This window comes from Salmo trutta, chromosome 15 (assembly GCF_901001165.1).
Source record: "Salmo trutta chromosome 15, fSalTru1.1, whole genome shotgun sequence".
NCBI classification, from domain to species: domain Eukaryota; kingdom Metazoa; phylum Chordata; class Actinopteri; order Salmoniformes; family Salmonidae; genus Salmo; species Salmo trutta.
In genome coordinates, this window is record NC_042971.1 from 49256333 (window position 1) to 49268768 (window position 12436).

The 12436-nt window shown below is 41.3% G+C and overlaps 1 protein-coding gene across 3 annotated transcripts in view; it reads right to left on the reverse strand.

The window, feature by feature from the left end:
• LOC115149228 (nipped-B-like protein B) overlaps positions 1–12436 on the reverse strand; it is a 65257-nt gene that overhangs the window by 45313 nt on the left and 7508 nt on the right. For all 3 annotated transcript variants that reach the window (XM_029691893.1, XM_029691894.1, XM_029691892.1), the window contains exons 2-4: positions 8077–8226; positions 3593–3758; positions 3367–3467 (exon numbers count right to left, since the gene is read on the reverse strand). In XM_029691893.1, the coding sequence (XP_029547753.1) occupies positions 3367–3467; positions 3593–3758; positions 8077–8140 (331 nt within the window). In that variant the 5' untranslated portion in view covers positions 8141–8226. The remainder of the gene's footprint in view (positions 1–3366; positions 3468–3592; positions 3759–8076; positions 8227–12436) is intronic.

The window sequence follows — 12436 nt, forward strand, 5'->3', positions numbered from 1 at the left end:
AGTGGTACAAGCATTTCGCTACACCCGCAATAACATCTGCTAAATATGTGTATGTAACCAATAAAAGTTGATTTAGTAAATACTTTCTTAACTCTATTACTTGAACTGCATTGTTGGTTAAGGGCTTGTAAGTAAGCATTTCACGGCAAGATCTACACCTGTTGGAATCAGCGCATGTAACATACAATTTGATTGGATTTGATATAACTACAAACATAGTTATGTTTTTGGGTTATTAGATATTTATCAACTTATTTCCGGATATCTTCTGAACTACCCACAATGTACTATTTCTCAACGTCATATGTTTGTTCATATGCTAGCTCGGTAACTAGCTAGAGCTGGCTAACGTTAGCATTCTCATGCTCTTCACAGACTTTGTGGCTGTGTTATCTAGTGGGAACCTGTTAGCACGGCAGGCTCTGGTGTCTTCTTGCCATGGGCTCAAAACGAAAGAAAATCATAGCTGCTTGCTCTAATTGTGTATGTAGTACCTCGTCTGTTCTTTCTGTTTTGTTAACTTTTCGACATGTTCTCTGTGAAGTAGGCTATGCAAGTTTTGTAACATTTAAGAAAGGAGGATGAGGAAAATAAAGCCATTATTATCTAGATCTGAAGACGGTAGATATAAAACCTAACTCACTACTGTACTGTTGACTGTCACTTTTCTCCATCATGTGCCTCTGCCTAGGCTTTCAACAACATTATCTTCATCATGATTCTTCCAGTTGTTGTAGTGATAGGGGTAAAAAATATATTGATACTGAAGGGAAAAAAAGCGTATATATATGTTCCTGGTGTAACTCAGGCAGTTGTTGTTGCCATCCTGTACCTGTCCCGCAGGTGTGATGTTCGGATGTACCGATCCTGTGCAGGTGTTGTTACATGTGGTGGTCTGCCACTGCGAGGATGATCAGCTGTCCGTCCTGCCTCCCTGTAGCGCTGTCTTAGGCGTCTCACTGTACGGACATTGCAATTTCTTGCCCTGGCCACATCTGCAGTCCTCATGCCTCCTTGCAGCATGCCTAAGGCACGTTCACGCAGATGAGCAGGGACCCTGGGCATCTTTCTTTTGGTGTTTTTCAGAGTCAGTAGAAAGGCCTCTTTAGTGTCCTAAGTTTTCACAACTGTGACCTTAATTGCCTACCGTCTGTAAACTGTTAGTGTCTTAACAACCGTTCCACAGGTGCATGTTCATTAATTGTTTATGGTTCATTGAACAAGCATGGGAAACAGTGTTTAACCTCTATGGGCTAGGTGGGACGCTTGCCCATAGAGGTTATTCAAATACCTTAGAAATGCTATTACTTCAATTTCTCAAACATATGACTATTTTACAGCATTTTAAAGACAAGACTCTCGTTAATCTAACCACACTGCCCGATTTCAAAAAGGCTTTACAACGAAAGCAAAACATTAGATTATGTCAGCAGAGTACCCAGCCAGAAATAATCAGACACCCATTTTTCAAGCTAGCATATAATGTCACATAAACCCAAACCACAGCTAAATGCAGCACTAACCTTTGATGATCTTCATCAGATGACAATCTTAGGACATTATGTTATACAATACATGCATGTTTTGTTTAATCAAGTTCATATTTATATCAAAAAACAGCTTTTTACATTAGCATGTGACTAGCATGTGACTAGCATTCCCACCGAACACTTCCGGTGAATTTACTAAATTACTCACGATAAACGTTCACAAAAAACATAACAATTATTTTAAGAATTATAGATACAGAACTCCTTTATGCACTCGCTATGTCCGATTTTAAAATAGCTTTTCGGTGAAAGCACATTTTGCAATATTCTAAGTAGATAGCCCAGCCATCACAGGCTAGCTATTTTGACACCAACCAAGTGTGGTACTCACCAAACTCCGATTTACTATTAGAAAAGTTTGATTACCTTTGGTGTTCTTCGTCAGAATGTACTCCCAGGACTTCTACTTCAATAACAAATGTTGGTTTGGTCCCAAATAATCCATAGTTATATCCAAATAGCGGCGTTTTGTTCGTGCATTCAAGACACTATCCGAAGGGTAAATAAGGGTCACGCGCCCGACGCGTTTCGTGACAAAAAATTTCTAAATATTCCATTACCGTACTTCGAAGCATGTCAACCGCTGTTTAAAATCAATTTTTATGCCATTTTTCTCGTAAAAAAGCGATAATATTCCGAACGGGAGTGGTGGATTTCGTTCAAAGAGAGAGAAAGTAAACATGGAGTAGACTCGGGCACGCGCGCCCCGTCCCATTGTCCTCAGATCGACCACTATCAAAATGCGCTAATGTTTTTCAGCCATGGGCTGCAAAGCCACGATTCAGCTTTCTGGCGCCTTCTGAGAGCCTATGGGAGCGTTAGAAAATGTCACGTCATGCCAAAGATCCCCTGTTTTTGTTAGAGAGGATCAATAAGGCCATGAAATGGTCAGAGAGAGCGCTTCCTGTTTGGAATCTTCTCAGGTTTTGGCCTGCCAAATGAGTTCTGTTATACTCACAGACACCATTCAAACAGTTTTAGAAACTTTAGGGTGTTTTCTATCCAAATCAAACAATTATATGCATATTCTAGTTACTGGGCAGGAGTAGTAACCAGATTAAATCGGGTACGTTTTTTATCCGGCCGTGCAAATACTGCCCCCTAGTCCCAACAGGTTAAACCCTTTACAATGAAGATCTGTGAAGTTATTTGGATTTTTACCAATTATCTTTCAAAGACAGGGTCCTGAAAAAGGGATGTTTCTTTTTTTGCTGAGTTTAGAATCGTGACAATTGTAATACATATCGGCACCTAAGTATCATGACAAAATCGTATCGTGAGGTCCCTGGCAATTCCCAGCCCTAAATAGTAACATCCGATTTCGTGCTATTAGCCCAATGGCGGTTTTAGCAGATGTTTCTTTTATATTTTATATACATTTTGGTTGGCCAATAAGGGGCCATACCACCATATATCACAATGCTTTGTGAGTACATAATCACGATAGGTTAAAGGTTGACATCGTCCAGCCCTACTGCCCAACAGTGCTATATATCACAAAGCAATTAAATGTCTATCAAGTATACTCAAGGCAATCAAGATGCCAACTAAATTCACCACAAACTCTTTTCAAGCTACAAGTACAGCGCCAACTCTAAAAATGATAAAGACAGCAAAGCTTGCCTTGCAACGCCTCAAGAAGTGGTTTTGACTCACAAAACACATTAGACCCAGAAAATGTTATTGAGGACAACAAATCAAGGCCCTAAGAGGCAGAGACACAGTCAGCGCTGTGTTAAGCCATACACTGTGCTCCAATGCAGAGTCAGAGGCACTCTCGCCTTACCACACTGAACCCAGTATTGGGCTAACTTACTTTTCTCCCTGAAGATGTTGGGGTTCCTAGACAGCACTGTCTGCAGCAGCACAGGCACGTCTCCCTCCGGGTCATCACTGCCCAGGTTGTCCTTCAGCTCTCTGCAATGGGAAGGGGGGATCAACTAATGCAACTGTGGCTCATCATAAGAGACAACTGCTCACACTCTTATCAGTGGTTGTGACCCCTAGCGTTGAAAGGTGTGTGCGGTGATGAGGGTACTCACATGTGCTCTGTGGATACCTGGTTGAGGCTGTGAGCCAGCTGGGACACCAGGTTCTCATCCCGGCAGGCCAGCAGACAGTTGACCTCCTCCGCGATCCTCCCATTGAACAGCAGACTCTTAGTGGTGGTGGCGGGGAGAGGGGATGGCAAGGGCAGCTGGTTTAACACTGCAAAGAGGAAGAGCAGACCGGTTACGCATAATTCAGAGGCCGGAGCTGCGATGGTACAGCACCACATTGTGATATAGCTATGCAGCTCAGAGACCACCATCCGCGTACAGCCCCCGTCGCGCACCCCCCTAAAATTCCCAACCAATGCGGCTCCACGTATGCGGCTCCTATTGATTTGAATGTGACGACGGTTGGAGCAATTGCTTGAGCTGCGCTGAGAATTCGAAAAGTATGAAAGCCAATGGTCCAATATTCTAGAAAACTGCTGTGCGGACGCATAGATGTTTTGGACTCTGATATGAGCTTTAGCCTGATAGGTATCTGGGTGACTAATAAAACACCTGAGATGGAAAAATAGTGCATGGATGGATCAACATCCCAGCTACTCCACGATATTGGTTAGGTTAAAGTATTAGGTTAGGGGTAAATCCACCTGGAGAGAAATGCACCTTTTGGCAGAACAATAACCTACAAGCAGGGGTTGCGTTAATGCAGAATTCTACGTTTTTCCATGCATGTTTTTTTTTTATATTGCCGCTTTTTGTAAAAGCAGATCTAAAATGCTTCTTATTTACATTTCTGCTCGGCATAATACTAATTTTGTGATTCAGTTGCACTTCATACGGATGAGAATTCACAAATGGGCATTTTATAGTTTTTTTAGGGTGGTCAGCGTTTTGTAAATTCAGATTTCTGAACACTAAGGTTATTGTTCTGCCAAAAGATGCATTTCTCTCCAGGTGTAAGGTCTTTAGCAGACGGAAGCAGGATTTCCTCTATTTTTCATGCTTAAAACCTATGGATGGTTTTATGCAGTGATGTGTAGTGTTGTAAAACTGAAATGCACTTCTTGGGATTGCTTAGCAGGTGGATAGGAAACGTCAAAGAATAATTAAAAGAAAAGATGTTCTCACACACTGTACTTGCAAAGTCACTTGTTTATTTCATGCCAATGTTTCAGCCTCATGGCTCTTTGTCAGAGATCATATTTGTATTCAAGCTACCTAAGCTATTGGATAACTAGCACAGAACGTTTGCCTGGAATTGTAGTCAAGAGAAATTGCCATCCAGACTTCGACACTTAGCCACGGTGTAATTTATTGCATTGAAAGTCCAGGCACTAAGGCAACAAAATGTGCACAGGTGGATACTATCTATCGGCACCATACATCACATTACACTACCCATGTCACGCTAAAGCAAAGGCTATTGAAAAGTACCATCAATAATAGTGTGTCCTAAATATCAAGACTGCAATATTTATGTAGAGATCATTCATGTTTTATTACAACAGGAAACAAAAATGCAATAAAAACAAGTTCAATTCAATCTTGCCAACTTGGTAAATTAATTATCTAAATACCAAGAAATGAACTTTGCGGCTGGCAGCACTGACCATAAAGCAAGCAAAATGGTCTTGACTTTTTTTTAGAGGATCGTATACATTTTGAAAACAGCTTTGAATACTATAACTTTGCAAACTATACAGGGTGGGACAAGTAAAAAAAAATGTCAGACAAAAAAATATATAATTTTAAGTTGTTCGAATGGACAAGTAAAAAAAAAAAAAAAAAAAAAAAAAAAGATCACAAAAAGCAAAGCCGTGCGTCCACATATTGACATTCTGTGACAGTAAGGGAGTTATTTTCCCAGTTCTAGCTTATTTTTGGTCAGCAAACAGAGTTCGTACGATCATAAAAATCCCAGAAAAGTCGTGAATCTGCGTACGTGCCCAGGCCTAGGAGAGAGACAGACATTGTAGAAACAGGTAGCCTAGCCTATAAAACAATGATAGACAGACTAAGATAGCCAACGCAAAACATATCATGTAGCCTGACTAGTTTTCTTGGTAGGCCTATTTAACCGTTATTCTTTATTTAACTAGGGAAGTCAGTTAAGAACAGATTCTTATTTACAATGACAGCCTACCGTTTAGCATCTATTAATGTCATTGTCATGTCAGATGTCCTAAAAAAAACTTTTGGTGAATTGATGAATGGATGCGTTAATTAACCACTGATAAATACATTTGTAAAACCGCCTCTCAAATGCTCAATATTGGTAGATGAGAAAAATCTGTCTGTTGGAAAACTGGGATTCCCCTCTATTCATCATTGGCCATGTAATTTTGACAACATTAGAAATATTCCTAGAATGGTCAAATTGACTCCCACGCTGTCAATAGATCTCCCCTGAAACCTGACTATGTTTAGCCTCATAAGGTTGTAGATAAATATGTCTTAGTTACCTATGAAGTAATGTAAGCCATGCTATACAATAAGGCCCGAGATGTGGTATATGGCTAATATACCACAGCTAAGAGCTGTTCTTAGGCATGACGCAACGCTGAGAGTCTGGACACAGCCCTTAGCCATGGTATATTGGCCATATGTCACAAACCCCAGAGGAGCCTTATTGCTATTATAAACTGGATACGAACGTAATTAGAGCAGTAAAAATAAATATTTTGTCATGCCCGTGGTATAGTCTGATGCCACGGCCAATGTACTTTGCCAATGTACCATCAAAGCTTGCAGCTGGTCTAAATATCAGTGGACGCAGTCCTGGAAAATAGCCTGGCCCTGCTAACACCTTTTCACTTGCTTTCCAGGTACCCGTAAGTAGAGCCTTTGTTAAAAATGTAGCTGCAGTGCATTTGGAAAATATTCAGACCCGTTCCCCTTTTCCAAATGTTGTTACGTTGCAGCCTTATTCTAAAATGGATTCAATATTTTTTTCCCCTCATCAATCTAAACAAAATAACCCATAATGACAAAGCAAAAACAGGTTTAGACATTTTTGCAAATATGAGACTCGAAATTGAGCTCAGGTACATCCTGTTTCCATTGATCATCTGCGAGATGTTTCTACAACTTCATTGATGTCCACCTGTGGTAAATTAAATTGATTGGACATCATTTGGAAAGGCACACACCGGTCTATAAGGTCCCTCAGTTGACAGTGCATGTCATTGCAAAAACCAAGCCATGAGGTTGAAGGAATTGACCGTAGAGCTCAGAGACAGGATTGTGTCGAGGCACAGGTCTGAGAAAGGGTACCAAAAAAAGTCTGCAGCATTGAAGATCCCCAAGAATACAGTGGCCTCCATCATTCTTAAATGGAAAAAGTTTGGAACCACCAAGACTCTTCCTAGAGCTGGCCACACGGCCAAACTGGGCAATCGGGGGAGAAGGGCCTTGGTCAAGGAGGTGACCAAGAACCCGATGGTCACTCTGACAGAGCTCCAGAGTTCCTCTGTGGAGATGGGAGAACCTTCCAGAAGGACCACCATCTTTGCAGCACTCCACCAATCAGGCCTTTATGGTAGAGTGGCAAGACGGAAGTCACTCCTCAGTAAATGGCACATGACACCCCGCTTGGAGTTTGCCAAAAGGCATCTCAAGGACTCTCAGACCATGAGAAACAAGATTCTCTAGTCTGATGAAACCAAAATTGAACTCTTTGTCCTGAATGCCAAGCGTCACGTCTGGAGGAAACCTGGCACCATCCCTACAGTGAAGTATGGTGGTGGCAGCATCATGCTGTGGGGAAGTTTTTCAGCGGCAGGGACTGGGAGACTGACTAGTCAAGGTCGAGGGAAAGATGAATGAAGCGCAAAGTACTGAGAGATCCTTGATGAAAACCTGCTCCAGAGTGCTCCCGACCTCAGACTGGGGCGAAGGTTCACTTTCCAACAGGAAAACAACCCTAAGCACACAGCCAAGACAACACTGAAGTGGCTTCGGGACAAGTCTCTGAATGTCCTTGAGTGGCCCAGCCAGAGCCCGGACTTGAACCCAATCGAACATCTCTGGAGAGACCTGAAAATAGCTGTGCAGCGACGCTCCCCATCCAACTTGATAGAGCTTGAAAGGATCTGCAAAGAATAATGGGAGAAACTCCCCAAATACAGGTGTGCCAAGCATGTAGCGTCATACTCAAAAAGACTCAAGGCTGTAATCGCTACCAAAGGTGCTTCAACAAAGTACTGAGTAAAGCGTCTGAAAACGTATGTAAATGTGATATTTCAGTTTATTTTCTATAAATTTGCAAAGATTTCTGAAGACCTGTTTTTGCTTTGTCATTATGGGGGGGAAAAACATGTAATCCATTTCAGGATAAGGCTGTAGCGTAACAAAATGTGGAAAAGACTGAATACTTTCCGAATGCACTGTATCTTTCATAATATACTGAACAAAAATAAACACAACATGCAACAATTTCCAAAATTTTACTGAGTTCATATAAGGAAATCAGTTAACTTTCCGAATGCACGGTATATCAGTTAATGTGTGAGTGGCAGTGTAATACTTACAGTCAGTAAGGCTAGCGATCCCAGCAAGAGTAGTGATGGGAACATGAGGCATATCCCCATTCATGCTGAAGATAGGGGTGTGGGGGTCGTGTCGATGCACAGGTTGCTCAATGTCGTCGCCCTCCAACTGTTCCTCACATCTCCCAACCGCTGCAGAACAGAGAGGACTTCATTAGAACAGCCACCGGCAATGCCCTATTCACAATATCACACAACACTCCTCAATATGCAACACTGTCCTCAGAGGTGCTAGAGCATGTTAAAGGGATAGTTAGCATTGGCACACTAAACTTCCTCTTAACTTCCTTCATACTGGACACAGATACCTAAAAATGGTATCCACGAGTTTGTCTGACTCTGAGGAAGTAGATCAAGGACTTCATTGCCAAAATCCAGAACTATCCCTTTAAACCAAAGCCTTGGCAAAAGCAGAATCAAGGGGAGCAAGAATGATCAGTAGACAGAGATGAACTAATGGGTTTACATTAATTAGACACTATAATTCAGCCAGGGCTGAGGGGATTTCACAGAGTAAAGAGTAGTGAAACAGCATACAAGGGTAGCAACATCTGCAGAGGGTTAAACTGGTAATTACAAGGTTATTAAGCTCATGAGCTTTATATGAATAAAGCCTAGCAATCACTGACGACTTTTACACAGGCAGCACCTCAAGGTTTTTGCATTATAAACATGACCTTGCATATTCCATTATGGAAGCAGAAGCAATAGAATCATGAATTCATGAAATCGCATATTGAGTTGTACACATGGGGAAAGTGGTCGATGAATGGCAAAGCAAACACACTATTAGTACAACACTTTTGCAGACATGCATGTGCATAGCACTGGTGGTGCTTGCCCTGAAAGGTTTCAGGGGTGTCATCAAAGCAACCCATACAAAACACAGTCAGCTTCTTTCCTACTAATAATGCAATGACTTTCGGACAGTTCCGAATTTATGAGCTAAATTTAACTGAAGCATGCAGATGTATGTTTTTTTATCAGGACTGAACTGCAGTGCATTTAAATAATTTTCCCTAACCTTTTGCATTTGGACTGAACACCTCATTATCATTCACTACTATTTTCCTTGGAGCCAGTTTCAGAGGAGAAGACAACCAGAGGAGTAATTATCCCACTATAGCATGATCAACACGAGATTGACAGTAGAGACAAGGATCGGCAACACATAGCAATAGGCCTAGATGACGTGACATGGTACAGCTCCGTTATCAGTGGTTACTGGGGTAGTTCCTTGACAATCCTAGAAAGAGGTGTGCGCCCATGCGTGCTTAAATGAAAACTGCCACCCCTTTCTGGACCCAAATGCTTATGGTCACTCTGGGGCTGTGCTTTGTTGGGTAAGAGGGTGGGCAAGCAAGCAGCACAAAGGATTATCTGGTTGAAAGAAAGAAGGCAATTCCTCTGGAGCAGCAGGGTCTTCTTGAAAACACTTGCCTTGAATTGCTCCCTAACTGTGCATTTGCAGGTAGCTACTATAGCTATTGTTGTACTATTACTTTAATGTGTTTCTTTCCGGTCAATAACCATCATTCAAGCAGTAACATTCAGGCATTGCCATTGTACTTTGATAGATATGTTAATACAAGTACATTTTCCATGAATATAGCAGACCTGTAGCTTGTATGTGTAGGCTAAAATGTGTTGGTCAATGACAATCCAACACGGTAAACTAATTCAGTCATATGGGATAGCCACGATATTTTCCACAGATAATGGGCCATTTAGCTTAGTCATGCAAGAAGAAGCTAATGTACTAGCTGAATTCAATAACATAGAAAAAGTAGCTACACTGGCTATTTAACTAGCAAAGGCAAGTCAAACTAGTCCTCTTCCCTGTAGATACGTGGCAGCGTAACAGACGGGTGAATGTTGCCATCATTTGCATACGCTACTTAATAAACATGGTTAATAAATAATGAGGTTGTTAATTTAGCTAACATGTGCACGCAACCTTTATTAGCCAACTTGTGCTAGCTACAGAACTATTGGGTATTTATTTCATGCCTAGCATGAGATAGTGGCTCAATCCCAATACCCCCCTTTAGCAGGATCCTGCGAGTTGTAGTGGTATTCCAATTCAACTTTGAGTGAGGTGTAGTGCCTTTTCAGACCACTAGTTGGTCCTCCAAGCGAAGCGAATCGAGATGCAGGCTTTCTATTGAGCGATTCCCAAAACTTCATTGAACTCTGCAACCCAACCCTGGAGAGTTTCTGGGTCGTTCCATTTAATTTCAGCATGCAATGACACCCACCATCTCAGATTGTTCTGAAATTGTTTCTGTTAGAAACAGATAAGCATTCCGGAAGCATTACCAAACTTTTTTTTTAAACAATGAGCAAGACATGAGGAATCAAAAGATGTGGTCAAAAGTCATCCACGGACCCCACACTGCAACAACGAGTATATAGTATCAGTGTTTTACAAGTGGTATGGAGCTGCAGCTCAGAGTATTGTTTCTTCATCCTATGTAATGTATTCTCAGTGAATTTGATGTTTTTTCCATCTGTTCAGAGAAATTAGTCATTGAAGTTGTTGGGTTTATGTCCCATTCTACATCATGATATTATCAGGTTCTGATCACTAAATGGTGCAGTTCCTGCTATTAGGTGATTTAAAAAAAACAACAACCCATGGGTTGGTTTTGTTTACTTGGCCATTGTTTTAAATGCTCACTTTTTTTGCATTTGTGGCACAAATCCAATTCAAGTCAATGGTACCTAGGTTAGCATTTTTGCAATTCATCATTGCATTCAACAACCAATTTTTAGATACTTTAGGATGATTTGGACATGAAGAGTGAACATTTTAATATAGACTTGCATTTGATTTGTGACACAAATGCTAAAAAGTTAGCACTTGAAACAGTGGCCAGGTAAACTAAACCAAAGTATGGGTTGCTGTCATACCAGAGGGGTATCCTACGAAGCAAGCTAGATCTACTCAGGGTTTTCTAAAGCTAACCAGCTTCAGTTAGCTTCACATTCCAGCTCAGGCTTCAACCGTACTACGATGGTGGATATATGCCTGTAACTGTGCGTGCATGTGGCACGTCGAACGCCGAACTCTTCATTGAGACAATGGTGAAACATCAATGGGCGAGTCAGTGTCACATTTTAATTTGTTCTGAAATCAAAATGAAAGAAAAGTTATCTTGAAAATTCAGCAGGCTATGGTGTGAAATAGGCTTTTAGAAGTGCCGTCTTCATTTTATTACTTATCATTAATACCAACTTTGGTGTGCTTATCAATGCACAACCACCTTTCCCCCCACTCCTATCAATAAAATAATTGTATTACGTCATACAAAAGTGTTACTGTGCGTGAAGTTTAAAATGCATTGTCATTACAAAATTTGTAAACGTTACATTACAATTTTTGAACACACAAAATAACACTTGATTAATTAAATATTTAATCAGTTTTCCTCCTCAAATTAACAGGATGATGACACAAGAGGGATCTGAATTCATTGGTCCTCAACTCATAGCTCAGTCATTTCATTCAGGGTAAGTGGAGTTAGCATGTCCCGGAGCAGGTTAGTTCTGATGGATTCGTTACTAGAGTGAAATGCTTACTTACAAGCCCTTAACCAACAATGCAGTTAAGAAAAATAAGTGTTAAGTAAAAAATAAATAGGTAAAAAATAATTTAAGAGCAGCAGTAAAATAACAGTAGCGAGGCTATATACAGGGGGTACCGGTACAGAAACAATGTGCGGGGGCACAGGTTAGTCAAGGTAATCCTCAAAAAGGTCATCTGATCCTCAAAATGGTCTACAGCTGCACATTAGAGAGCATCCTGACTGGATGCATCACTGCCTGGTATGGCAACTGCTCGGCCTCCAACCGCAAGACATTACAGAGGGTAGTGCGTAGGGCCCAGTACATCACTGGGGCCAAGCTTCCTGCCATCCAGGACCTCTATACCAGGCTGTGTCAGAGGAAGGCCCTAAAAATTGTCAAAGACTCCAGCCACACTAGTCATAGACAGTTCTCTCTGCTACCGCACAGCAAGTGGTACTGGAGCGCCAAGTCTAGGTCCAAAAGGCTTTTTAACAGCATCTACCCCCAAGCCATAAGACTCCTGAACAGCTAATTTAATGGCTACCCAGACAATTTGCATTGTCGTCGTCCCCGCCCCCTTTTACACTGCTGCTACTCTGTTATTATCATCTATGCATAGTCACTTTAACTCAACCTACACGTACATGTTATCTCAATTACCTCAACTAACCTGTGCTCCCGCACATTGACTCTGTACCGGTACCCCCTGTATATAGCCTCACTACTTTTATTTTACTGCTGCTCTTTAATTATGTTCGTTTTTACTTATTTA